This window comes from Amyelois transitella, chromosome 17 (genome assembly GCF_032362555.1).
Source record: "Amyelois transitella isolate CPQ chromosome 17, ilAmyTran1.1, whole genome shotgun sequence".
Lineage (NCBI taxonomy): Eukaryota > Metazoa > Arthropoda > Insecta > Lepidoptera > Pyralidae > Amyelois > Amyelois transitella.
In genome coordinates, this window is record NC_083520.1 from 2,575,279 (window position 1) to 2,602,648 (window position 27,370).

The window sequence follows — 27,370 nt, forward strand, 5'->3', positions numbered from 1 at the left end:
GCCTATAAAATTAAAATATAATATGAACTGTACACACGAAAAGACCAAGTACCTAACAGAAACTTCTCTCACACAACTACTATATTCCCAGTTATCGCTAAAATGGGCCAAAATAATGCACACTATAAAACTGGATCATGATTATCTTTATTATGGTAAACTAACTACATATATAACAGAAACAATTTTGTTAAATAGATAAGAACAAAGTTGGCATGAGTACAGATTTATCGGTAAAATAGTAACAAAGCGTTTGTATATGTAATTATGAACTTTTTATCAAGTCATGCTTGATCATTTATTATTTCGACATTGCAGCTACCTATGTTAATTTTATTAACAAGTCATTAATATAATTTATAAGAAAAATATATATTATGAAAAATTACGATTAATTGTTACAAAATCTTCTTTGTGGAAAGTAAAGATCAAGGTAGGCTTCCTTTCGCAGCTTCTTTGTGATTTCTTCAATCGTCATTATTTTCAAAGCTGCCTTACAACTGTTGTGGGCGTGAGCAAAGAAACAATCTCTCACGGACTGTAAAAAAATATAGTTTAAGCTTCAACATTATTCTCCAGGAGCGTATCTATGTAACAGTGACCCGTGACAAAAATAATTTAAGGTAAATAAACAATAAATCAATCATCTACTACTGATACTTTGATTGGAATAATAATAATTAATATTCCGTGGAGCCTAACTTTTTGAATTTTTTTTTTGAATTAATAAATTATTCTTATAATATAATTTATTAATGTTACCAGTCATTCAAAAGGCCTGGGTTTATAAATTACCTAAAATATAATATCTTAAATATTACCTTGAACTCTGCCAATCTAACGCCCTGGAATTTAGCTAGGCAATTCGTGAATAGCTCATTATAATGTTGTCTACATAAAAAAATTCGGTCCTCGTATTGCCAGTAGTCTCCTTGGGCCGAACACGAGCATCCGCAATACCCACAGGCATCTAAGTTGTAAGGCACGCATTTTATCTGTACAAATAAAAAATCCGATGGTGTTTAAAGGAATATTTCTTTTTTCGCAGAAATTTTTCCCCAAGTTGATTTGTCAATATATTATAAAATATTATAAATGCAAAAGTTTGTTTTTGCCTCTTCATAATTAAACCACTAGACCGATCTTCATAAAATTTTGCATACATAGGTATATACTATATTTTATATTAAATTAGTGTAACTTGTTGCTCACCTGAACTGCGCATCGTAAAACTTTAGGTCCGGAAAAACTGTATGCGAATTTCATTTCTCTCTTTTTGTGTTCCGGAGCGTAATCGCAGGCTCTGTTTCAAAAATAGGTAGGTACTGTTACTACAATTTAATGTGCGTATATTTTTTACATAAATAAAATTGGCGCAAGTAGGAATGCCTAGTTATCTATACCAAATTAGTTTTATACCCAAAGGTAGAGAATAATTAATGATAAAAATAACATAACATAAAATCATGCCTCTTTCCCGGAGAGGTAGGCAGTGACTACCTCTTTCCACTTGCCACGATCTCTGCATACTTCCTTCGCTTCATCCACATTCATAACTCTCTTCATGCAAGCTCGGAGGTTTCGGGTACTTTTGACCTGACCCTTTACCAGGACGTCCTTAATTTGATCAAGATATGTTCGTCTAGGTCTTCCCCCTCCGACCTTTCCCTCCACACTCCATAATTAATGATATTTTTCTTTATTGCCGATCCATAGCGGATAATGTAAGTATCTTCTGATATATCAATGAACAACCCAATACCACAATATACTGTGTCAAATATTTTGGAATGTGGCGTGTAGTTTCCTACATATGTGGAATAAGGCTTCACTAACGGGAGATTTCCCGAAATAAAAAATTAAAACATGATATTTTACGCTGGGTAGGCTGTCGATGTGAACAGGCCCTTCCTCTTGGAGGTGGAGTTGAAAGCAGCGCAGTTTTTCTTCATTGGTTTCATTTTCGGTGGTTTTTGTGGAGGTGGTTGGTATTCTCTTATTGTCTTCCAACGTGATGATTTAGCGCCAACGCCGTACTTGCTGTAAATCTAGCGATAATAAATAAGAAATAAGCTACGTACATACATATATAATCACGTACTAAATAATACTGATAGGCCACGTTCAGCTATTTGGCGTTAAGATAGAATTGAGATTCAAATAGTGACAGGTTGCTAGCCCATGGCCTAAAAAATCCCAAGTTTATAAGCATATCCCTTAATCGTCTTTTACGACATCCATGGGAAAGAGATGGAGTGGTCCTATTCTTTTTTCTATTGGTGCCGGTTATACTCGTAATAATCTAGTTACTTACGTACTTATATTTCAATTTCTCTAAACTCGATACATACCTACAATAATTCTGGCATAATAATATACCAAAAATTAAAAAAAAATTACACACCCTATGCGTAAGATCGTAAAACGCGTCACGATTTGGATCATGGCTGCCTGGTCCCAAGCTGTCCCTTGTTTCTCCCAGCAGCCTTCGCATAAATGGGCTCATTGCTGGGCCTTTTGTAGGTAGAACCTCTCGATCTAGCCCTGTTCCGAAGGCGATCCTTGGCGGAGCCTTCTTTGTCACCACGTACTCGAAATCTGAGCAAGAAATTGATGTGAAATTATGTTTTCTAGTCTTCCGACCAGACCTCTAGAAATACCCAGTGCATAACGTCGCTTTTGTAAAGGCTATGTAGTTAAAATAAAATCAAACAATTTGTATGCAAGTATACAACCTCACTGTACTCAAAAATAGATATTTATTTTCTTGCAAAAAGTCTTTATGAGGTTTTGTGTCCAGTTTATCCAATTTTATTCTAATGGCGAGCCCTAATAGGGAATCAGACATGATGTCTTATCAAAGTTCATGAAAAGCTCCTAATTATCGTTCACCACAGACTGTACCTCCATGTCGTGGCTCAGTCGTGTTGATAATTCGCAGATGTCTCCTCTTATACGGTCGCTGCATTGTCACTTCAGTTAATGGCACAATTTTAAACAAGTTTACCCTTTACCGTTTCATGTAAGGAACTATGGGCAAATCCTACACCAACTAAGGCTTTTCGTGACCGTTGCCAGTTTGTGACAGTAAAAAATATGACGAATACGATTACTTTTTATTGGGGCGCGCGATCGGTGCCGTGTAGGGTGGGTGCGATGTGATATTTTTGGGGATACATAATAAAAATGAATCTTCAAGAAATCAAATTTGGGAACAAAACTTCTGAAGGACAAGTTTACGTAAAGCAAAATAACTTTACAACAGGTCCAAAATTGGCCAAGTCAGATTTCTACAGGAAGCAACTCTCGTCTGGTCTCCGCAATCTACAGCCTGGAGATTTTAACCCAGCTTGGGTCATGGTACACATCACACATTCAGTTGCCTAAATGTGCAGGTTTCCTCGTGAAGTTTTCTCTCACCACAAGATTGTCGTTAATGTACATAACTTAGAAAAATCCTGTTTTCCTGACTATGTTCTAAAAAAGTATACACCAATTTATAATCTATTTGACTTTTGAAATACCTAAGTATCCCAAGCTATCTAGAAGGTTGGTTACTATTCGATGGCACGACAAATGCGAATCATTTGTATACGAAGGAAAAAGCAGAAAAATGTGAAGGTCATACAATACGAACCCTTTGTACATTATCTCTAAATTTTTAAAGCATTGTATCTACTTATAGGCTCTTGGTTATACATTATACTACATAAATAAATTGGAGCAAAGTTGCGGCAGTGTGCACACGATACAAGGTCCATAAAGCAACCTTAAAGTCAATCCAAGACCGTGTAAAGGGGGGAAGGGGGGCAGCAGTAGCAAGTGCTATTAGGCTAAGCCTGCTTTGCTAATACGAGGTTTTAATTCTAATATCGTAAAAATTAAAGATTGTTTTTTTAACATATAAAGTAAACTACACTCTAGATTGATCATGAGGATTCCATTGGACAGGACTTGAAATTCGCGGGTCAAATTCTATTAGTATAATTATAATGTTACCTATCACTTACTTACCAAGTGTTACGTCCCACGTCATCTTGTTTTGCGCTTTGACCGATTACGAGAATAAGATAAAGTCACTGAAAAATATTTTAAGCACTGTATTAGGTACAGCATGCAGCATACCATTACAATGGCAAATTCAGAAGGACCATCCGTTTTTTTTTATATTACACTAACCAGCTTTTGCCTCCAGTTTCGCCTACTTTCTTGTGATGTTATAGTGAGGAGTATCATAACAAGTGTGTGGCGATAGAGGTAGTTGGTAAGTTGTTTTGAACAGATAACAAACAAGCATACTTTCGCTATAAATGTGAAAATAAGTTTGTTTCTGTTCACTTCTATAAGCCTTTCATTATAAGTCGGGAGGGATGGGAATTGGGATTGAGATAGGCTTACCGCAGTCGCAACCGGGCTTAACACCAGGTGCATGAAGCTGACTCTTATTTTATATGTTACTAAAAAAAATATGACATATTGCATAAATATTTTACGCAAATTAATAACTTAGACGCCGTGTGTACCTACCCTTAAGCGTGGGAACGGAAATGTGTTACTGAATCGAATAAAAAAATTGAACTATTATTTACAAATTAATGTTCCATTAAATATGAGATTGTTCCAGTCCCATTATCTTAGTATATCAAACTGATCATGATATATAAGTCTAATTAGTAACGCTCAACAAAAAGATGGGTTATATTTTGGTTTTGGTTGGAATCTCGGACAAAGTAACTCGGTTCTAGGTTGAGATGGTTCGTAAACTTTCTATGATGCGAATCGGTTTTTCCGCTTCTAATTTCTGAGGGTGAGAAGTGTGAGAAGGGTATTTGAAACCATAAGGGATTTTGTTTTATTTATGTACTTAAAAAAGTATGAGGATACTTACTTAAAATTATTATATAAAATCCTGTATATTTCCTATTGATATAATTGATTTTTTGCAAAGAAAAATACAAATCCTTATTTAGATGACGTATGTTGTCTAAATAAACTAGCGATTTTTTTTTGTGAAATGGAAGTGATGTTGGTGTTCAAATGGCTTTCAAAGAGTACCTACTACTACATACCTACTTAGCTACATCTCTCTTAAATTCAATTTTATTTTTTAATTTAGATTGATACAAGCTAGTAATAACTATAGCTACATACATAAATAAAGTTATGTTTTTAAATCTGTGATTCGTTCGTTTTACCCATATTGAAAAAAACATTATCTATTATATACGGTCTTAACACACAGCATAGATAATGAAGAAGCTGTCTATGGTTTTACCATACATACGGTATAAAGCCAACAAATTGTCATTGGTTTAGCTTTCATTTCGGGTCACCGCAAGACATATCCATCCTGTCAATGTCATCTCTTCATAGCGTTTTTGGTTTTGCCGCGCAACGGTTTTTCGCTTATGAAAATTTTTTCATAAACTCAAAATAATTAGTATTACTGAATGAAAAGTGTTTCAAAGTGGGTTTTTTATCTACCACGATAAGAAACCAAGAAAATATTTTAATAATTTTACGTAAGTAATATGCAAAGTTCAAACGTGAGTGGGTTCAGAGGGTCCACATCTGCCGCTCCAAATGGAGAGCAAAATGTGAATCCGGTGGCTGAGGGCAGTAGTATAACTAATTCGTTCTTCATCTTCGGAAGATGAAGACAGTCATGCCAGTTTGCCACCAAACAATCGACGTAAGTACAATAAAAAATCTCACGATGCAAGAATTGATTCCTGGATTAATCAGGTCGCTTGCTTTTCTAATTACATTGTGAACACTGTCCCATATATGCCTGCCATGTCAAATGCTAATCTTTGTAGTGTGATGATGGGGCTGCCCCGTCAACATAACATCAGGGCTTTTTGAGAGACCCTAATTTAACAATACTGATTTGGCTTTGGGCGAAGGAGGTATCGAGCTTTAAATTAATGTGATTATTCCACCAACTGAGAAGAAACATTTGAAAGAATTGACAACTTTGCAAAATTTGGTTCTAAGTCTTGGAAGGGTATACAATACAAAAAAAAAAAAAAAAACATTACAAACCGGCACAGCTAGTTTGAAATTTGTATCACTACAGGTTAATAATGAAGTCTACCATTTCAATAAACAAAAAAGACTATTTGCTGGCAATAGAAAATTTCATTGCCGACTAACAAATATAAATTTAGAACAGTGTAGTTACTACACTGTAGTATATATCAGGCTGGTCTGCAGAGTTTAGTTGATTGGGGAGCGCTACCAATAAAATAGTAATTTGAATGAAACCTTTTTTGACCAAGTTAATTTATTTTTGGTCAGGGATCACAAACTAATAAAAAATGGGATAATATGCAACTTATTTGTGGTACAAAAGGTCCGAGTGCATTGAAGTGAGATGCAATTTAATCTCTAAATATAAATTTAACAAATTAAAGTCTTAACTGATTCATCCTCAAACATGAATCTTAGAGATACATTACAGATTAAAAAATTTCTTTCCCAGATTAGAAAATTTGCCCAATTCTGAAATTATTATTTCTTTTGTGGCACAAAGCTATGTCTGAATACACCTAACTAATTAAAGGAAAGTGGCATTGTCAAATAAAAAAATATCAAGTCAGTCTTTATATAATGAGAAAGATAAAGATTGATTGGGTTAATATAAGTGTAATAAAAAAAAAAAATAAGTAATTAAGTAATTGTGTCAATTTCTGTGCAATAAAGATATTACAAACAAACAAACAAACTTCAAATATTTTAAGTCTGATTTAAATGCAAAAATAGTCAGGCCTTTAGTCACAAATATGTTGCCAATGCATGGAAAAACTTCCTAGAATCCTCAGAATATAATTTGTTTTTATTATTATTATTTTTTAAATACATACTCAACTTTATTAACTGTGATAATGAAATAAAACAACAAGAAATGTTTTTAAATCTGTGATGAGGACTGACTTCCAATAAGTCAACTCTAGGACAATGACGCATTCTTTTGAGGTGAGTGCTTGAAAGATCATGTTTTCAAGCATTGGACATATTGGTAGCAAGTAAGTTCAGACTCAAAACAATATACCAGGGCCGTACCCCCTTTAAGTGAATACTGCCTTATATATATCCTTCCAAGAATATTGTCAAATCCTTCACAACAAAGCATTTTGAGCATAGGTCTATTATCATGTCTTCATCCAAAAGGGATTTTAGAACATGCCCCAAATCTAACCACAGGTTATTCAAAAAATGTTCCTAGTTCAGAAACTAGATGGGATCATGCAACCCATCTTCGATCTGCAGGGCGTCAACCATTTTGTTTTTACAAAATTTGTATCTCAGATTGATTTTTCTGTTTTCCTCCAAAAGCAGGATTGCCTTGTAAAAGTAGATTTGCAACAAGCTATTTTTCATATCAATAGCAGAAAACCACAGATGATTTCTGTGGATCATCTACCAGGGGCAATAACTACAAGTAACTGCCCTAACTTTTGGTCTTTCACCAGCCCCTCAAATCTTTGCAACAGTCACAAACTGGCTTTCAGAATTTCTAAGAGCCTGAGGTATGAGATTGATAGTTTACTAAAATAACTATTTTCTCTCTGATCAGATCAAAACAGCACTGTCTGTCTTGTGTGGTGACAGAGATTCTAGCAAAAAATCTAGAATCTCTGGTTGGCAGACAAATTACAAGTAATTGGGATGTCTGTTCAGATAATCGATTATCTAGTTCTCACAGAGGACACCCAACAAGGAATGTGTATCCTACCACAAGAAAATCTCTTTTCTATAATTAAACCAAACAAACAGCTATCAGTCTTTTCAAGACTGTTGGCTCTGTCTACTCTGCAAGAGACATAGACGTTAATTATATGTATGTATGTAGTCATACAACAGAGAGGGGACGGTAGTGCAAACTGCCTAAGTTAAGAGAATTCTGGAAGTTATCCAGGATCTAAATTGGTGGCTTGGAGCAATAAACCACAGCTTTACACCATTGAGCAAAAGAGAAGTCACTCACTTCCTGGCCTAGACGCAGCGGATGCGAACTAGGCGCTCTCCTGAATGGTCATTTCCTCTCAGGGAAATACAATGTTCAGAACACTTGGCACTCAAACCTAGAAGAACTTTATGCAGTATATGTGTCAATAGAGTGCCATCTAGAGGACTTGTTGGGTATACACAGGCCAATACAGTCGATCCCTTCCCGGAAGGATAAACCGGTATTGTCGACGCTCAGTTCTAGAAGAGGTCGATCAGTGCCCAAGTGGTACTTACACTGGCCTCGGAGGCTCTGTTCAAAATGTGGGGAGCACCCAAATATAAAATTATTGGCATCCAAAGAAACAGGAGTGGTCAACCTCTATGTTTGACTCTGAAGGGTCAGCAACTTTTTGCGACGCATTCAGTCGACAGTGGGACTACAATTTAGATTGGATATTTCCACCTGCCAACCTTATTGACACACCTTAATTGTGCAAAAGGAACTTATATCCCAACAGTCCCCCTTTGGATGCAATGCTTTTGGCTACCAGACCTGCAAACCAGGGCACTGTGTGAGCCTGTAGCAATCACGAACCTGCGGAAGGTTCTAATAGGCCAGATCACAGGGACATACTCTCTAATGGTCAGCAAATTATCTCTCCAGGCATGGATGATTGAGGCTAGTCGAGTCAAATCTCACACTGGTCTATTAAAGAATGGCATTTATTTAGAAGTACAAGTAGTTGGCGACCATCTACTCTTTCAACATATAAAGCTCCTATAGGAGCTTGGTTTTCTTGGGGCCAGCTAAAAAGAATAAATGATAAATAGACTAATGATATGGCTTGATTTTTAGGCAGTTTATTCTAAAGGAAACACCTGGCTTATAACACAATAGGTTCACACAAATAAGCTATTTTGACCTTTTGTGGAGCTGCTAATAATTAATATTCAAACAATTTCTTTATTGACAAGTATTAAAAGTTATACTTAGAGCTTAACCCCAGACTAATAAGAGCCCCCAATTGGGACCTAAAATGGTTTGATTAGTTGATCAAAACCCCTTTCATAGAGTCATTATTCCATTTCTCCAGGAGAGCAGCTATAGTTGTATATATTACATTAGCTGCAGGAAGTAGAGTTCATGATTTAACACTACTTGTTATAACCGAACAAGGTATAATATAAGATGATATAATTATGTGGCCTCAATTTTGAATTTTGTTCTCTAACTGACTCTAGAAGTTATGAGCAGTCAAGATGGCGTTTATTGCCCCATGCTGAGGAAAGAGTTTGCCTAGTTTAACTTAGAACTTTCAATAAATCCTGAACTTGAGGGTGGAAATTTAATATTATATATATAATTTTTTTTTTTTTTTTTTTAAACCTTTTATGGGAGCAATATGCCTGTTTTTACAGCTATGATAGCTGTGTGTATAAGTACTTTTTTCAAAGAAATTATTTATGATGCATTTTCTGGAAGTATAAGGTCGGCGGTGGCCCTTTCAGCTGTTCAGAAAAATTTTAATTGAGGAAATTCATCATTTCACATTAATAGGAGTAATCATTACTGCTGTCAACATTACTGCCATCCAGTATATAAGTCACAGATTAACTTAAATGACTGAGAACAAAATAACTTTTTGAATATTTAAGTTGTTATGTAGAAAGATGTAATAACATAATTAATGATGTTGATCATTAACTTCATTTAGTGAATAAAATTATTAAGTACATTATCCTTAAACTTAATAATAATTGTTTTGCAAATATATGGAGTAGTAAAGAGTTAAAACATGCTATGCTTAAATGTTACTTTATTTCAAGCTTGAAATTATCTAATTTAAATAAGATTTTCTTTTGATTTATTGAAATTAAATGTTGTTTTAACATTTATCAGGTCTATTGGTAATAGGCATGTAAATATGTTGCAAGTGATACTTTTCAATTTCTGTTACCTGGGTATCACAATTTTAATTGAAGTGAGTTGATTTAAAAGATATAACATATTTTTTATTTTTTTTTCAGCTTACAGTTCACATAGCGTTTTTGGTTCCTTTGATAAAGGTTCTTAATCATTTCTTGTCACCAGCAGATAACAAACAAGTCTTCATTATCTATGCTGTGTGTTAAGACCGTATATAATAGAACTGTTTTGCATTACAACAAAACAGATATTATATACAATTAACACACAGCATAGAGCAAGGCTCTTGCTGCTGAAGAACTACTATGAAGAGATGACATTGACAGGATGGATATGTCTTGCGGTGACCCGAAATGAAAGCTAAACCAATGACAATTTGTTGGCTTTATACCGTATGTATGGTAAAACCATAGACAGCTTCTTCATTATCTATGCTGTGTGTTAATTGTATATAATATCTGTTTTGTTGTAATGCAAAACAGTTCTATTAGTGGTAACATCGTTATATAAAGATTTTTTATTTCCAGCTAAGAATCCAAGACGATGAATAATGCTCAATGAAGTCTGAAAGTGTAAATGAAAACGTTGACACTGTCTTTTGTCATTGTCACTTCATAGTTATCAAATTCTGTTGAAAGTCTCAAAAAAATCTCAACTCAAGTTGAAAACGAAATTACGAAATGCGAATGAAATACAAATGCTTGTTGTAAACGTATTGTTAATTTTGAAAGTTTTACATCTGCAAAGATACGCCAATTAAGGTGAAGCTGATACACCGCTAAAATTTGCATTTTAATAAACAAACGCAAGTACTTACCTAGTTAATTTATTACAAGGTAAAAAAGTTTGCTTTCAAATATCAACTGGTATCATGTTACTCATGAAGTAATTTTGCACTTGTTATTATGTCATAGCTGCTAATAGATTCTTACGAGAGAAATTACGCATCTAACAATTTAATTCACTGATAAAACTCGTACAGTCAGTATTTGTGACCCTGCTACTTTCCTCGCAATTTCAAATAACAATTATATGAAAGATTTGATGAGTTGTTAGTATCTATTTTTAAATAATGTGCTAATAACTAAAGTTTTAAAAAAATATTAATTATACTCTGAAATAATGAAAGTGATTAATTTAATAATTATATGCTAAGAGGCTTAAATATTTGATTAAACTAAAAAAACTGTTTCCTCTAAGTTATAATGCAACTCCAATCTTAAGTACAATATAAGATTAAAACTATTGGGTTAAAATTTTCATACAACAACTCTTGCTTTTCTTTTGAATTAAAGTTTGCCAAAGTAGAGATGCAAATGTGATCCTCCTCTGTATCACTTCAATGTAAGTTATGTTAAACCTCATATACTATTTCTGTTTCAGAAGAATGACATCTAAACTATTAGTGCCAGTAGCATTAGGCTTGTCTCTGGTCACAGTGACAGCCTTTGTGGTGTACTACGTGTTCAAACAGGATGAGGATGATGAATGGAAGAATGTGAAGACCTCGAGAGTAAACGTCATTGAGATCAGTATTCCGAAGAGCATCTTGCCTGCTTTGATTGGTTAGTATAATTTAACATCTTCTAAATAAGTTTATCTATTGCTCAGGGTCACACTGTTCTTAATCTATTTAACAATACAATGTGAATGAAAAATTCGATTCAAATTAGACACATCTATTGGTCACTGGTGTCTGCCATGCTTTTTTCCAAACAGCATACCAATATATTGAACCTTATTGCTAGCTATGAAGGTTCATTTTCTGCAGACTTACCCATTACCCGAGCACAGTCAAGAAAAAGAATAAAGGAATATTCAAACATATGTAGCATGGTCTGTATGATATTAAATTGGAAAGTTGTGTTTGTAAATATATAATAACTTGTAAATAAATAATGGTTGAATTTCTAATACCTTCTCCTAAGTGTAACCAACACTTTCCTGAAAACCGCATCAAAATCAGTTCAGTAAAACACCAGATAATTGCAGAAATACACAGGTCAAACTGAGAACTATTTTTTATTTAAAGTCAGTTAAAAATGCCAAATGTATGTATTAAATGATTATATTAAACAATTTAGTTTTCTAATATGAAGTATTGATTGCTGCAATCCAGTATTCCAATGACCTACTTGAGAATCTGTGATAACAGTATTCTGGGAAATAATGTTGTCCTGAGTTTGAGATAAGCCCACATTTGATAATAAATCAGTCTATGAACTGCCACAGACTTCGTAATTTTAAAAGCACTTAAAATTATTTTAAAACATTAAAATGAAGGATTGGTTTTAATCTTTTTTGAATATGATCAAATAAATAACATAATAGTAATATATAATAGAAATAAATATTTATTTTATGTTCTGAAACTTAAATTTTATATCTTTATAACATCTGTACTCAAAATATTGATGATTCCCTTTGTCTTTGTATCAGGTGTATGACATCAAAATACTATTTATGGACTTAGAATTCTGCTGGACAAGTATCCAAGACAAAAAAAATTTGTCTGTCTGGTTGGAAATGGATCTTAATAAAATACAATAAAGCATACAATATGATGTAACTGATAAATAAAATTAAAGATGTTTTAGTAATTTGATTTTGCTGTCATCATGATTGGTCTCCGAGTACATAGTTGGTCGAAAGTTGACAGAGATTCAACTATTATTGCCAATTGCGACCTTAGCCATTTAACTTCTAGGCTTGGGTATTGCCAAATCTTCAGCATAATGTTCCATTTTATCAACAGGTCGCGGCGGTTCCAACATCAAAGGTATAGAGGAGAAGACCGGTGCATTGATCCACTTCAAGAAATTCAGTGATAAGGACCACGATGTGTGCATCATCAGAGGAAGGACCACTACCACCCAGCTAGCGGAGACCATGATACATGAATTCATTAAGCAGCAACCGGTCATTGTGGAGGATTCCATGGAAGTACCTGGATGGTCGTGCGGCAGGATTATTGGTAAGTCAGTCTAAGTCTAAGATCGAAAGTAGGTGTTAAAAGGAATGTTGGTTGTATAATATTCACACTTCGTCTTCCTAGCAAGATCCAACTACGCCCCTTTTCTGGAAAAGAGCTCAGAATCCACCTGTTATAACGATCCTGGTATGGCACCTTGTACCATTATTTAACCATGTATTCTGCCTTCAAAGATTGCCTTTAAAGCTCAAGGTCCTGTAAGGACTGCATGTCGACGCTCCGTAACCGCTAGCTCAAAATACGACCAGTGTAACATCTTAAAGTCGTTAAATGATTAACAAAGCATTTTTAGTCAGTTTCCTGCTTCAGTAGCCATAAAATACCTGTACCGTAAATTTCTGAGAATAAAGACATGCAAGTAGATTATTAAATTTATGCAGATGGTAACAACTTCTTCCTCCTGTCTTTTAGTCCCGGTTGCATCCTCGCCGCTCTGGAGAGGAGCCCGGGGTATGCCTTTGACCATGGACCCTGGATTGGGTGAGTTAAGTTTTTACACGAAGCGACTCCCATCTGACCTTTGCAACCTATGCAGGTAAACCTAACTCGTATTGGATCGATCATGGTTACTCATCCAGTTTCTTGAATGTGCAGGTTCCCTCACGAGGTTTTCCCTCACGATAAGAGTAACGGTTACAATCAAACTAATGTACGGAACTTTTGAAAATAGTCATTGGTACATAGCTGAGGTGGGATTCGAACCTCGGAGATGGGTACCAACATTATACTCGTATATGTTAAACTTAATTTGAACAGGGACTGGAGGCGAGAACATAAACGACATTAGCCACTGTAGCGGCGCGCGCGTGCGCATCGAAAGTTCTGGTGATAAGAACACAATGAAGCAGGTCACCTTCCGAGGGACTAAGGAGCAGATTGCACATGCTATGGAGCTAATAGAGAAATGCGTGAGTGTCTCTTTCTTCTTATTACTTATTTATCAATTAATGTACACATAGTAAGGAGATTCAATTCACCGCCGAGCTTGTATGAAGAGAGTTATGAATGTGGATGAAGCGAAGGAAGTGTGCAGAGATCGTGGCAAGTGGAAAGAGGTAGTCTCTGCCTACCCCTCCGGGAAAGAGGCGTGATTTTATGTATGTATGTACACATAGTAAATATAGTAATGATAATCACAAGAAACAATAGTACATAGGTTTGTTTAGTTCTTCTATAGTTCTGTCTCTTTCTCTCTCCTACACTCTTTTTATATGTCTCTTCCTTTGGATGTATTTTCAAAGTTTTAATGATGTGATTGTTAGCCTTTATTGAAATTGATTTTGCCTGAGAGCACACAGAGGCAGTTCACCTCTCACGGAACTAAAGAACAGATATTTCAAGCTCATAGATAAAAAGGAGTGACCTCTATACTCCATTTTTGTTATTTATTAATTTTTTGAGGCGTAGGTGGTTTTATATTTCAGAAATGTAAAAAGCCAATGCAACTCCTTAAAGTGTAATCTATACCTGTGTGAAATTTAAAAAATAGATCCAACAGATTTTGAGTTACAAAAAAAAATGGGTATATGTAAAGGCATATAGACGTGATTATATGTATAAATCTTCTTCCTCCTGCCTGGCGCTAGTCCACGATCGGTGCAAACCCGGTCAAAACGTCATAAAAAAATAATATGTTCGCGTAAATTCCCGTTTTCATACATTAATAGTCCAGGATACATCTTAACCTCTCTTTAGAGGAGCCCAGGGATTAACCATAATCCTAGATTTTACACGAAGCGACTCCTATCTGAACTAGGATTTGAACCTGTGCCCCTCCACTCGCATCACGCATCAGCTCACTCATTCGACCACCGATGCTTTTATATATATATATATATATATATATATATATATATATATATATATATATATATATATATATATATATATATATATATATATATATATATATATATATATATATGTATGTCTGATTCAGGTGGCGCAAGAGAAATGCCGTCGCGAGATCGAGCAAAGCAAGCGGAGCCCCCGGCACGAGGGCCGAGCCCCCAGCGCCGACCGCGAAGACATGCCAGGTGACGTCAAGCATGTCAAATATAAAAGGCCTGGTAAGAATTGCTAACAGCATGCACCGCTTAACACTAGTACCTACTTATTAAGATTGTACATGATGAATGAATGAAGTCGGTTCTTGAACGGTACTTTACATTTAGATACAGGGATTATCCACAAATCGAAAGATGTAAAAGTATTTTTTTAAACCTTTGAATTTCTTATAGAATTTTATTGATAGGTACATCAATATGTCAAACAAACCACTTGTGTTACGATGCTCTTACGGCGAGCGACAGCATCGTAAGGAAACCGCTACATTCAGAGAACTGTTTGTGTAACCCCGATCCAATGTGAGTTTGGTTTCCTCCTGCAAAGGTTGCGGAGGTCAGAAGGGAGTCGCTTCGTGTAGAAACTTGACTTACCCATTCCAGGATCATGGTAAAGGCGCACCCAAGACTCCTCTCCGGAGAGGTTAGGATGTATCCTGGGCTATAGCCAGGAGGAGGAAGAAGTACCTATAGAACCCTCGCCTTGTTGCAAACCTGACTGATAGACAATTTCAATTAGCATATGTATCAATATTAGCTCGCGGTAAACGTGTAATGATTCTTATTTGCTGACCATCACGTGTCCGTACGATGTTAATATTTTTGACACACATTTCTTTAGATCATGGTCACACATCAAGGTTTAGAGTAGATCAAATTTTGCACTGTTTGCAACACAGCATAAACGCCCGTCACAATTTTATCCTCTTTCATGCCTCTTCAGTATTATGTTTTAATTTCATCTGGTTAGCTTTTGTCCTGGATTTGCGCCCATTGGACTCAACCACGCCAAAGGCTCGATATCGCCGGCTCGAGGAAGAATTATTTTCAAAATGTTAATCCCGATATATTTCTTTCACTTGAGCCAAAATGATTAGAAATAGCCAAAAAAGATGTAGTCGTTGACTACCCCTCTGTAAAAGAGGTGTTATTTTAAGTGTGTATTAGCCAAAAATTTTGCCCGAAGTGTGTATTAAAGATAATCTTTTCCTTATTTTTTTTAAAACTTTTAGTATCTATGAAATATATTCTTTCTTTCTTTCATGAAAATGTAACTAAGTTTTTGATTTGACTGGTAATTAATATAAAGGAGTTTAAACAGATTATCGGCATTTAAAAATTATAATTATATTTATTTATGTTAAATAGTCGAGTACATTTTTTCCTTATGACCAGAGGTTTAAAAATGGCGCCCAACGTGAGGCAATTACGTTGCGAGTCAAATACTTTATGGCAAAGTAAGTCAACTTGCATACATATGTACGAGATTACAACCGTTCCCCACACTTTGAATGTATATTAAAAGCTTTTCTGAAATATGACATACATACATACATATGATCACGTCTATATCCCTTGCGGGGTAGACAGAGCCAACAGTCTTGAAAAGACTGAATGGCCACGTTCAGCTATTTGGCTTAATGATAGAACCGAGATTCAAATAGTGACAGGTTGCTAGCCCATCGCCTAAAAGAGGAATCCCAAGTTTTTAAGCCTATCCCTTAGTCGCCTTTTACGACATCCATGGGAAAGAGATGGAGTGGTCCTATTCTTTTTTGTAATAGTGCCGGGAACCACACGGTTTTTCTGAAACTGTTTATTTATTTAAGAGTAGTGAAAAAGCTGAATACTCTTATACTGTGTGTGCAAAATTTTATGAAGATTGGTTAGCTAGGTAAAGTGTGGAAGGAAGACACACAATTTCACGTGAATAATATTAGTATTGATGTGGATTGCCATGCATCTTCGAATAGTTTCAGGTTTTCTGGTTATTTTAGTCAAGTTTCAGAAAAGTTTTTAGATATAAATACACGTGTTATCATGCTATGCCTCCCAGCACACAGCACTTAATAGAACCTGCAGTTTTTACTGCGGTTTTAACTTGTATTTTAGAGGTGACAGAGCTACCCCATTATGTTTATTTTTTATGTATTGTTTTTTAGTATGTTGCCTTTTTGTTTAATTTAATATCTGTTGTTTTTTTTGAGTGCTTTTATATTGTTGTGTGATGTTCCTAGTATTTTATTTTATGTGTATATTTTTATATTGGTTTCATTTAATGAAGTGCGAAGGGGGATTAAATTGGCTCTGTTTGTAAAGGTTAAGGGTGAAATGCTACTAGTTTTGTTTTGGTTGTGTAAGAGGGTAATAAAATAATTTATTTGTAAATACTTTATTATGAAAAATACTATTTGTATGGCGCAATGAGCGGTTTAATTGTTATTTCAAAAGTTTTTATCTTAAATTGTTTTTCAACATACTAATGATTACCATTGATTCATAATTCCTTAACATGAAATATGAAATTACTAGTAATGTTACTCAATCTCACACTCATGAAAATAATTATGTTTTTTTTTTATAACTAGTGCATACTCTTTACCACGGTTCGAAATTCAAGTTTTAACATTAAAATATGTGTACATTTTTAATTGAAGAAAAATAGTGATCTTTTGTTAATTTTTACAATGATTGCTATGGATTAGAATTGCACACGTTGTTTTTATGTTTTAAGTTTTTACATTATAGTTTTATTTTGATTTACCAAAACGTACTTATTTTATCCCGGCATATTCTCTACACAATATGCAGCTGAAAATGGAAAAGAATTTTATTTTTAAAATTTAGAATCACAATCTAAACTCTCACATTTTCCATAGCAGAGTGCGGTGGCGCGCCGATCGAGGTGTACGTATCGGCGGTGTCTTCCCCGAGTCGGTTCTGGGTCCAGTTCGTGGGGAGGCAGGTCACGCAACTGGACGAACTGGTGGCTAAGATGACGGATTATTATAACAACAAGGAGAATAGAGCGGCGCATGCGGTAAGTTGCTGCTTGCCAAATAATAGATGGAAAATTGCTGTTCCTTTAAAAAATATAGTTTCCGTTCATGTTTAATACTAAGAGGTACATAGATAAAGCAGTAAGTACAAAGATAATACTTACTCTCCTGAGTATGAGTCCTCCGTATTTTTGGTGGGTGGATCCCATTATTTCTATGATGTTTTTCCATTGATAGAAATACTTTCATTCAATTTTTACGAAGCCAAAGTCGTGTAATGACAGATAATTACTCTACTTTGTTGAAATATGATTTGCAAATGAAATATTAAGTTTATGATGAATACTTACTATAATACATCTGAATCTGTATGCAAACGGGTAACAACGCGAACATACCGTTTTTCTAACGTTTCGACAGGGTTTAAAAGTTTTCATATCTGTATCTGTCCGATGTTAATATATAAAAAAATCCTTTCTCCATTTAAAACTGCTGACCATAAACTGCTGTCCAGTTTGTGTGGGAAGTATTCTTCCTCTTTTCTGAGGGGTAAATGCGATTTTGTCTTTGAGTTTGACTTGATCTAACGCGACGAGCAAGTAAACGCGAATTTGTATGTGATTTGATCATCGCCATCTAGTGATAAAGCGATGACACTAATGCAATTCCATACAAATTCGCGATAACTTGCTCGACGCGTTTGATCGAGTAAAACTCGCACTAACCTCTCTGGAGAGGAGTCCGGGGTGCGCCTTTGGTTTAGTTGACAGTTCGTCATTTTACGTATTTCGGCATTATCTTAAGCCGTAATCCTGGATTGGACGAGTCAAGTGTTTACACAAAGCGATTCCGATCTGACCTCTGCAAAGGTTGCAGGGGAACCTAACCCATATTTTATAATGGAAACCTGCACATTCAGTTGCCTGAATGTGCAGGTTTCCTCACCATGTTTTCCCTTACCGTAAAAGCATCGGTTAGCACTTAAACTTATGTACTGTTTACCCTTTTTGTTGATTGTATGTCCAATAAATATATACGCGACAAATTACACTGATTGTGTTAGCCTCTTAAGTAAGTTCGAAACTTGTGTTTCGGGATACTAACTCAACGATACTATATTTTATAAAAAATACATATGTATATAGATAAACAATCAAAACTCAACCCAATCAGCGAATATTCGTTTTTCATCATACCCTGGCCGAGATTCGAACCCGTGACCGCTCCGTTGTCGTTACAGTTGTCGTCAGTGAGCGTGGGCCAGCTGGTGGCGGCTGTGTTCCGCCACGACGGCCGCTGGTACCGCGCACGAGTTCACGACATAAGGCCCAACGAGTTTGATGCCACTCAGCAGGTACGTATTGTTCAAGTTTAAATTTTAAAAAAAATGTGTGAAAAAAATTTAAAAAGTTATATGTAAGTTTTTTTGCCGTGTGGTTCCCGGCACCAATGAAAAAAGAATAGGACCACTCCATCTCTTTCCCATGGATGTCGTAAAAGGCGACTAAGGGATAGGCTTACAAAATTGGGATTATTTTTTACCTGTCACTATTTGAATCTCAATTCTATCATAAAGCCAAATAGCTGAACGTGGCCATTCAGTATTTTCAAGACTGTTGGCTCTGTCTACCCCGCAAGGGATATAGACGTGACAATATGTATGTATGTAAGTTTAATTGGTTGTGTGCACTAGTTTGAGTCTCCAGGACTCCAACAAGTGTTTGTATTTGTTTTCTCTTTTTTACTGTTAGGTAATGTGTTATCTATTGTGTAACTTGTGGAGTTAAATAAAATATATTTAAATTTGAATTTGAAATTTGCACCGTGTGGTTTCAGGCACTTCATATATTTCCCGTGGATTTTGTGAAAAGAGTCTAAGGGATAGGCTTATAAACTTGGGTTTTCTCTTGTAGGCAATGACTAGCAACCTGTCACTATTTGAATCTCAATTCTGGCATAAAGCCAAACAAACCGAACGTGGCCTATCAGTCTTTGCAAAACTGTTAGCTCTGTCTACCCCGCAAGGGATATAGATGTGATTATGTGTATATATTGATCCCAATTACAAGCTACCACTTCATCTTTCAATCGTTGAGGATACAACTGGCAACACAGAAAGTTAAATTGTGTTTTATCACCAGGTGGCAGACGTGTTCTTTGTAGACTATGGCGATAGCGAATATGTAGCGACGCATGAGCTGTGCGAGTTGAAAGCCGACCTGCTGGGGCTGCGGTTTCAGGTTCGTATCCATTGCCTTTCTTATTTTAAAATAATATAATTAATCAATATTTTATTCAGAAAATAGGAATTTCGCGTGCAATTTTTCACATTTTACATTTCAATAAATGAAATTTAAGTTGTATCTAATGTTGTGTAATGTGTAATAAATTAATTAAAGTCTCCAACCTATTTAAAACCCTCAATAAATTTTAATTACAGGCCATGGAGTGTTTTTTGGCGGGAGTGCAGCCGAAGTCGGATGAAGCAACCGGCACTCCGCGCTGGAGCTCCCAAGCCGTAGAGAGATTTGAAGATCTCGCTCAGGTATATATATATATATATATAATTTGATATATATCTCTCGCGAAATTCTGGCAATAGTTAACCTTATGTGCTAGCAATAACATTCAATTTATCAGTAATATTCACTACATAGTATAAAGCAAAGTCGTTTCCCGCGTCTGTCCCTATGTCTGTATGTTTGTATGTATGCTTAGATCTTTAAAACTACACAATGGATTTTGATGCAGTTTTGTTTTAATAGATAAAGTGATTCAATAAGAAGGTCAATATGCATAAATGCTACCCGTGTGAAGCCGCTATTATAGAAATATAACTAACCTGAAAGATTTACTCAAAGCAAAAACATCAGAATGAACGAAATACCTTTAATAAATTTTTCTCCTTTCAATTGAAGCTAGACAGATTTTATGTTACCTCCTTCTCTTTCTTGTTATGCCAATTAGGAAGTGATGGATATAAAAAAATTCAATATAATTGAAGAATTTAAATCTTTCAAAATTGCTTTTGTGAATGTTTTCAAAGTTGATTAAAGTTCCGTGATTTTGTCTATTTTTTTTTACAAACAAACAAAGTGTTTAATGCAAATAAAGTTATTTAATTACTTTTATAAATTGCATAGCGCGAAAATATTTGAGCATATCAGAGCGCACCATTTAAACCGCGAACTGAACTGTCCGTTTTTGTAATTCTATCATAAGCGAGATGACAGGAGATATGTATTTTTGTTATATTAACTTTACTACACTTGTGATAAGGTCGTTATTTTATTGAGTTTTCGTTCGGTTTGATTCGGCGGTAGATTGAGCTATTCTGCACCGATGAATATTGTCGAGGCAAAAGCGGTGACACTATTACATACATACATACATATAGTCACGTCTATATCACTTGCGGGGTGGACAGAGCCAACAATCTTGAAAAGACTGATATCCACGTTCAGCTGTAGGGCTTTATGATGGAATTTAGATGCAAATAATGACAGGTTGCTAGCCCATCGCCTACAAGAAGAATTCTAACTTTATAAGTCTATCCCTTAGTCGCTTTTTACGACAGCCATTCTATGGGAAAGATATGGAGCGTTTTTATTCTATAGTGCCGGAAACCACACGGCTACTATATAAATGATAAAAACTTTAACACACATACATCTAAATTGAATGTATCCTAATAGAATTTATTTTCAAAATTGGATACAACTTATCACTTATTGACGTCACATCACTTAAATCTAATTACAACTACTGCCGCTTCCAAAGCGCATGCGTAGAAGAAGCGGCGGAACAAACTACACTGCATCATTTTCACCGGACGACGTCAATTTGCAAATATAGATCACTTAAATCTAAATCGTGGAATGCACATTGTATATTATGATGTCAATATTGTAGGTAGCGAGATGGAAGCCATTGGTGTCTAGAACGTGCACGTATAAGAAGACTGCGACTGTGGAGGGGGAGAAAGAGAAGGAGATACCCGGCATCAAACTGTTCGACGTCACCGATGGTAAGCTCGTACATATGTACGTACACACGTTTTTGTTTCTAACAACGTAGATAGAGCTTTGGATTGCAAAACAGAAAGGTCTTGATAATGCACAAGGAAGATATGGATGATATGATAAAGAGAAAATGAATTCTATAAATGTTTTTTTTTATCATTTACAACAAGGTTTATGTATTATCGTTTCTAGCACAATTAGAGGGAGATTACATATGCGGTGTGGTTCCCGGCACACTGTAGTACTGTTTGTGTGTAGCAAATCAAATAAATGAATTATCTATCTATCAATATTTCACAGAGTTTGTGATTTACAGAAGGGGAGCTGGACATCGGCGCAGCCCTAGTGGCGGAGGGGCTGGCGGAGGCGGCGCCGCTGCGAGCGCCCGCGCCGCCCGCCGCGCCCTACGGCGACCTCGGCCACTCGCGGTAGTCACAGCGTTGTATATTCCCTCTCAGCTACACATCTAGCTCTCACACTCACTCACACTATCACAGCGAGTGTATCTTCCCTCTCAGCTACACATCTAGCTCTAACACTCACTCACACGGTCACAGCGAGTGTATCTTCCCTCTCAGCTACACATCTAGCTCTAACACTCACTCACACGACACGTGATCACACTCACTCACACGATCACAGCGAGTGTATCTTCCCTCTCAGCTACACATCTAGCTCTAACACTCACTCACACGACACGTGATCACACTCACTCCCACGACACGTGATCACACTCACTCACACGATCACAGCGAGTGTATCTTCCCTCACAGCTACACATCTAGCTCTAACACTCACTCACACGACACGTGATCACACTCACTCACACGACACGTGATCACACTCACTCACACGACACGTGATCACACTCACTCACACGATCACAGCGAGTGTATCTTCCCTCACAGCTACACATCTAGCTCTAACACTCACTCACACGACACGTGATCACACTCACTCACACGACACGTGATCACACTCACTCACACGATCACAGCGAGTGTATCTTCCCTCTCAGCTACACATCTAGCTCTAACACTCACTCACACGACACGTGATCACACTCACTCACACGACACGTGATCACACTCACTCACACGACACGTGATCACACTCACTCACACGACACGTGATCACACTCACTCACACGATCACAGCGAGTGTATCTTCCCTCACAGCTACACATCTAGCTCTAACACTCACTCACACGACACGTGATCACACTCACTCACACGACACGTGATCACACTCACTCACACGATCACAGCGAGTGTATCTTCCCTCACAGCTACACATCTAGCTCTAACACTCACTCACACGACACGTGATCACACTCACTCACACGATCACAGCGAGTGTATCTTCCCTCTCAGCTACACATCTAGCTCTAACACTCACTCACACGACACGTGATCACACTCACTCACACGATCACAGCGAGTTTCTGATGACAGCAGAGAGCTGACTGATGAGTGATCTCAGCCACACATCAAGTGACTCGGACGTCACGTGACTAACACGTCAGACACTTTTTGGCGGGACCCAAACGTCACGTTGTTCGTGCTATAACGTTTTTTTTCCAAGATTTGTGTTTGATGGACTGTTAATCTATACTAATATACTAATAATATTATAAAGCTAAAGAGTTTGTTTGTTTGAACGCGCTTATCTCTGGAACTACTGGTTCGAATTGAATAATTCTTATTGCGGTAAATAGACCATTTATCGAGGATGGCTTTATTTAGGCTAAATAACATCACGAATCAACAAAAATATTCGTTCTCGAGGGCTTTAATGATGCCCAAAATAACTATTCCACGCGGACGAAGTCGCGGGCACAGCGAGTTATTTATAAATGTGTATTCTTCCTCCTGGCTTCTGTCCCGGATGCATCCTCACCACTCTGGAGAGGAGCCGGCCTTTGGCCATGGATCATAGATTAGGCTTTTGCAAGTAAACCTAACCCGTATTGGAACGGTCATGGTTACACATCCAGTCGCTTCAATGTGCAGGTTTCCTCACGATGTTTTCCCTCACCAAAAGATAGTAGTATCAGTTAGTGTTTAAACTAATATAAATAAGTTTAAAAATAGTCACTGGTACATGGTCAAAGTGGGATTTGAACCTGTGCCTTTCTGCGCATCAGTCAACAGTCATTACATGTCTCGGGCATCATCCTCATTTTACGTGACGCGGCTCAGACGTCACGTGTCACAGTCAGTCATCATCATGTTACAATCACTATAATCATTATGTTGTTCTATTTTAGAGTGCTGGGAATGCTGTCTGGGGGAGGCAGCCGCTGCTCTTCAGTCCCAAAAGACCACAAGGACGACCAACCAGTCAACACCACCCGACCTGACAGCCCTAAAGGTATGTAAAAAATAGATTTCATTCATATGGTTTTCTCTCGCGTTTATGCTTGTTTTAGACAGTCTAGAACTCACTAATCCGCCGTACGGTGTGGTTCTCAGCACCAACAAAAAAACAGAATTGGACCACTCCACATCGTTCCCATGGATGTCGTAAAAGGCGATTAAGGGATAGGCTTATATGCTTGGGATTCTTCTTTTAGGCAATGGGCTAGCAACCTGTCACTATTTGAATCTCAATTCTATCATTAAGCCAAACAGCTGAACGTAACCTATCAGTATTTTCAAGTCTGTTGGCTTTGTCTACCCCGCAAGGGATATAGACGTGATTATATGTATGTATGTAGATATCACTAATTATTTATTTAACTTTCTTACGCTATCATTACAGGCTTGCCCAATGCGATAGTATCCATGCAAATAAGTATTATAAATGTGAAAGTGTGTTTGTTTGTCCTTATACGTTAAAATCACTGAACTGATGTTCATGAAATTTTGCATTCGATTAGCTCAATTTTCAACACAAAAATTCTATCTTAACTATTAAGTTATAATGTGCAGATTATGACCTGCGTTGACAACCTAAAAACGTGGAGAAAAAAAAAGACACACGCATAGTACTCTTCCATATTGATATGCTGCTTTTGCATACTCTTATAAGGTAACGTAAATATACGTTCTGTGTGGCTCCCGGCACCAATAAAAAAAAAATAATAGGACCACTCCATCTCGTTCCCATGGATGTCGTAAAAGGCGACTAAGGGATAGGCTTATAAACTTGGGATTCTACTTTTAGGCGATGGGCTAGCAACCCGTCACTATTTGAATCTCAATTCTATCATAATGCCAAACAGCTAAATGTGGCCAATCAGTCTTTTCAAGACTGTTGGCTCTGTCTACCCCGTAAGGGATAAAGACGTGATTATATGTATGTATGTAGATATCACTTATTATTTATTTAACTTTCTTACACTATCATTACAGGCTTGACCAATGCGATAATATCCATGCAAATAGGTTTTATATATGAGAAAGTGTGTTTGTCCTTTTACGTTAAAATTACTGAAATTCAATCTTAACTATTAGATTATAATGCGCAGATTAATAACGTTGAGGAAAAAAAAGACACACGCATAGCACTCTTCCATATTGATATGCTGCTTTTGCATACTCTTATAAGGTAACGTAAATATACACTATTTACATTTATATTTTTTGTCCCCAGAAAACGACCGAATGACTACATCGAAATCGCACGCTTCCGGCCTCGAGAAGGCTGACAAAATCCAAGCGGTATCTAACTTCGACCTGTCTTACCCCGACACTAAACCCAAAACCGTGAACGGGTCCCACGGCGAATTTCTAAATAGAGAAAAAGAGAATTTAGACAAAGAAGCGTCAACAGATACGTTAGTACCTGCGCAGACGCCGGTGTTGTCTAAATCGCCTCTAGATGATTTCAAAGCGAATATAAACAGGATCGATTCACATCATAGTAGTTTGGAAGCGTTGGGTAGGACGCACGAGTTGCATAAGTAAGTTATGTGGCGGTCGATAAAGTTTTATACGTATTTTTTTTTCAACATAAACATGATATTTATAGACACCACAATTCCGATGAAAAAGTATCAGGACTAAACTCAATCGTCGGTCTGTTCGAAAATGGATCTTAATAATATTGCAATTAAACACACAATCGACAAATATAAAAGTCAGTAAAACAGTTTTGTATTAAATGGTTGTGTGCTTTATTGCTTTGTTATGATCAATTTTTCAATTGTTAACATCTGTAGAATAGCGTTAGTTCTGACATTTTATTCTTCGATTTTCATGTATCTAGTATAGAATTGATCGAAGTTTCTTCACGTTAAATAAAGTGCTCGGCACATTAGCTCAACTAACATCACAGAGTTAATAATATTTCTTCGTTCAGAACGCATTTCGAACACCCCTCCCACACCTCTTTTTATATCTCATCTTACCCACTGTTTGACAGTAAATAACAGATACAAAATAAGCAAGCGTGTACTCGAATCGAATGCTCGTTCTATTAAAAAAGATGATGTCCGCGATCATGTAACCAACTTGGAAAATTGTCTACTTAAGCAAAACTTAAATCTTTTTAAAAATATATATGTCTCTTTCTAATTAACGTAATCGAAAGAGATGAAGGACAATAGTAATTGGAGGATATTTTAAATTCTGCTAATTTTTATCCGGAGTTGTTCCTCCAAGTTGGTTATATGTTCATGGTTCGGAATGTATTACAGTGGCGGCAATCGGCATATGTACTTTAGCCCCAATATCATAGGTCATATTATAAATTCTAAAACACGTATGTTATAGTTCAATTTTGTTTCAAAGTCTAATGTATAAAAAGTTAAATAAGTACTTAACAACTTGATAAAAATATCACTAATGTTATTTTTCGAAAGTATTGATACTAAATTTTTTAAGCTTATCAACCATAATATGGATCCTAAAAACTTTGTAAAAGTGTATTTGTCTGCGTTAGCAGGTGCAGTCAATTTGTAAAAAATATATTATGTTAAAGAAAAACATATCTTGTCAATTGTTGATATTGAAAGGACATCGACACTTTGATAGTCTGTAGTCGGCCTACAACGTGGCTTTAAAATGTTTTAATTAGTAGGTACATAATTAGTTATTTGTTTCTCTTATCATCAAGCACCTGCCTTTATATAAGGTTTGTCCTTACTTAGTGCAAACATAATAAGAGCAAGTGCATTGCAGTTGATTTTTTCAATTTTATCTTACAGTTACCACTATTATAAGTGTGTACCATGTTTATATACAGTCAACTTCAGGAAAAAGGTTTGTTTATAGAACAAGGGTATTTCTCTACGGTTTTCTGTACATAAGCTATGATATTTTAGGTTTTTTACAATTATTTATATACAAATATGCAGGACAGTAAATCTACTGAACGTATTAAATTGATTGGAATGCAATAACTATATACTATCTTACTCACATATATACGTCTTGTCATATTTTTTCAAAAATGTCTTTAAAAAATATAATTATTCAGTATCATTAACTTGCTGTTTGCGCTCAATAAAATCCAACGTATGTTTGCTTGTATAGCTTGTTCCTGTACAAACATAATAACTTAATTTTTCGCTTTCACATAGTGAGTAATTATAATTAATTTTCTTCCTATTATAGTATTTTATAGCACTCGTGTTCTTCACCATAGCAAAGAGAATAAATGAATTTTTATCACACCATCGCAATAAA

General features: G+C 36.1%; 2 protein-coding genes across 6 annotated transcripts; one reads left to right on the top strand and one right to left on the bottom strand.

Moving 5' to 3' along the window:
- Positions 1-186: 186 nt before the first annotated feature.
- On the bottom strand, positions 187-11,944 carry LOC106143418 (uncharacterized). 2 transcript variants are annotated; one of them, XM_013345496.2, is made up of 7 exons: positions 4,889-4,971; positions 4,015-4,079; positions 2,405-2,598; positions 1,879-2,048; positions 1,213-1,303; positions 822-995; positions 187-538 (listed from the first exon to the last, which is right to left on the bottom strand). In XM_013345496.2, the coding sequence occupies exons 2-7, from the start codon at positions 4,034-4,036 to the stop codon at positions 392-394; spliced, it is 798 nt and encodes a 265-aa protein (XP_013200950.1). In that variant the 5' UTR covers positions 4,037-4,079; positions 4,889-4,971; the 3' UTR covers positions 187-391. The 2 variants fall into 2 exon arrangements, with proteins under 2 accessions (XP_013200950.1, XP_060804759.1); XM_060948776.1 differs by lacking the exons at positions 4,015-4,079; positions 4,889-4,971 and adding an exon at positions 11,798-11,944.
- On the top strand, positions 10,457-27,059 carry LOC106143419 (tudor and KH domain-containing protein homolog). 4 transcript variants are annotated; one of them, XM_060948775.1, is made up of 13 exons: positions 10,457-10,716; positions 11,264-11,445; positions 12,636-12,854; positions 13,629-13,780; positions 14,812-14,908; positions 17,599-17,756; positions 18,956-19,069; positions 19,857-19,955; positions 20,156-20,260; positions 21,628-21,742; positions 22,054-22,165; positions 24,007-24,110; positions 25,335-27,059. In XM_060948775.1, exons 2-13 carry the CDS (start codon positions 11,268-11,270, stop codon positions 25,646-25,648), a joined length of 1,767 nt encoding a protein of 588 aa, XP_060804758.1. In that variant the 5' UTR covers positions 10,457-10,716; positions 11,264-11,267; the 3' UTR covers positions 25,649-27,059. The 4 variants fall into 4 exon arrangements, with proteins under 4 accessions (XP_060804758.1, XP_060804757.1, XP_060804755.1 ...); XM_060948774.1 differs by having other exon boundaries at positions 10,457-10,641; positions 14,812-14,941; positions 17,596-17,756; XM_060948772.1 differs by having other exon boundaries at positions 10,460-10,716; positions 14,812-14,941; positions 17,596-17,756.
- Positions 27,060-27,370: the final 311 nt, after the last annotated feature.

Coding starts and splice junctions, on each gene's coding strand:
- LOC106143419 (XM_060948774.1), top strand. CDS start 11,268: ATGACATCTAAACTATTAGTGCCAGTAGCATTAGGCTTGTCTCTGGTC. Junction 14,942..17,595: donor TGTCAAATATAAAAGGCCTG/GTAAGAATTGCT, acceptor CATTTTCCATAG/CAGAGTGCGGTGGCGCGCCG. Junction 21,743..22,053: donor ACTGTTCGACGTCACCGATG/GTAAGCTCGTAC, acceptor TGTGATTTACAG/AAGGGGAGCTGGACATCGGC.
- LOC106143418 (XM_060948776.1), bottom strand. CDS start 11,837: ATGCGGTTTTCAGGAAAGTGTTGGTTACACTTAGGAGAAG. Junction 1,304..1,878: donor ACATCGACAGCCTACCCAGC/GTAAAATATCAT, acceptor TTTTTGAAACAG/AGCCTGCGATTACGCTCCGG. Junction 539..821: donor TTAGATTGGCAGAGTTCAAG/GTAATATTTAAG, acceptor ATTTTTTTACAG/TCCGTGAGAGATTGTTTCTT.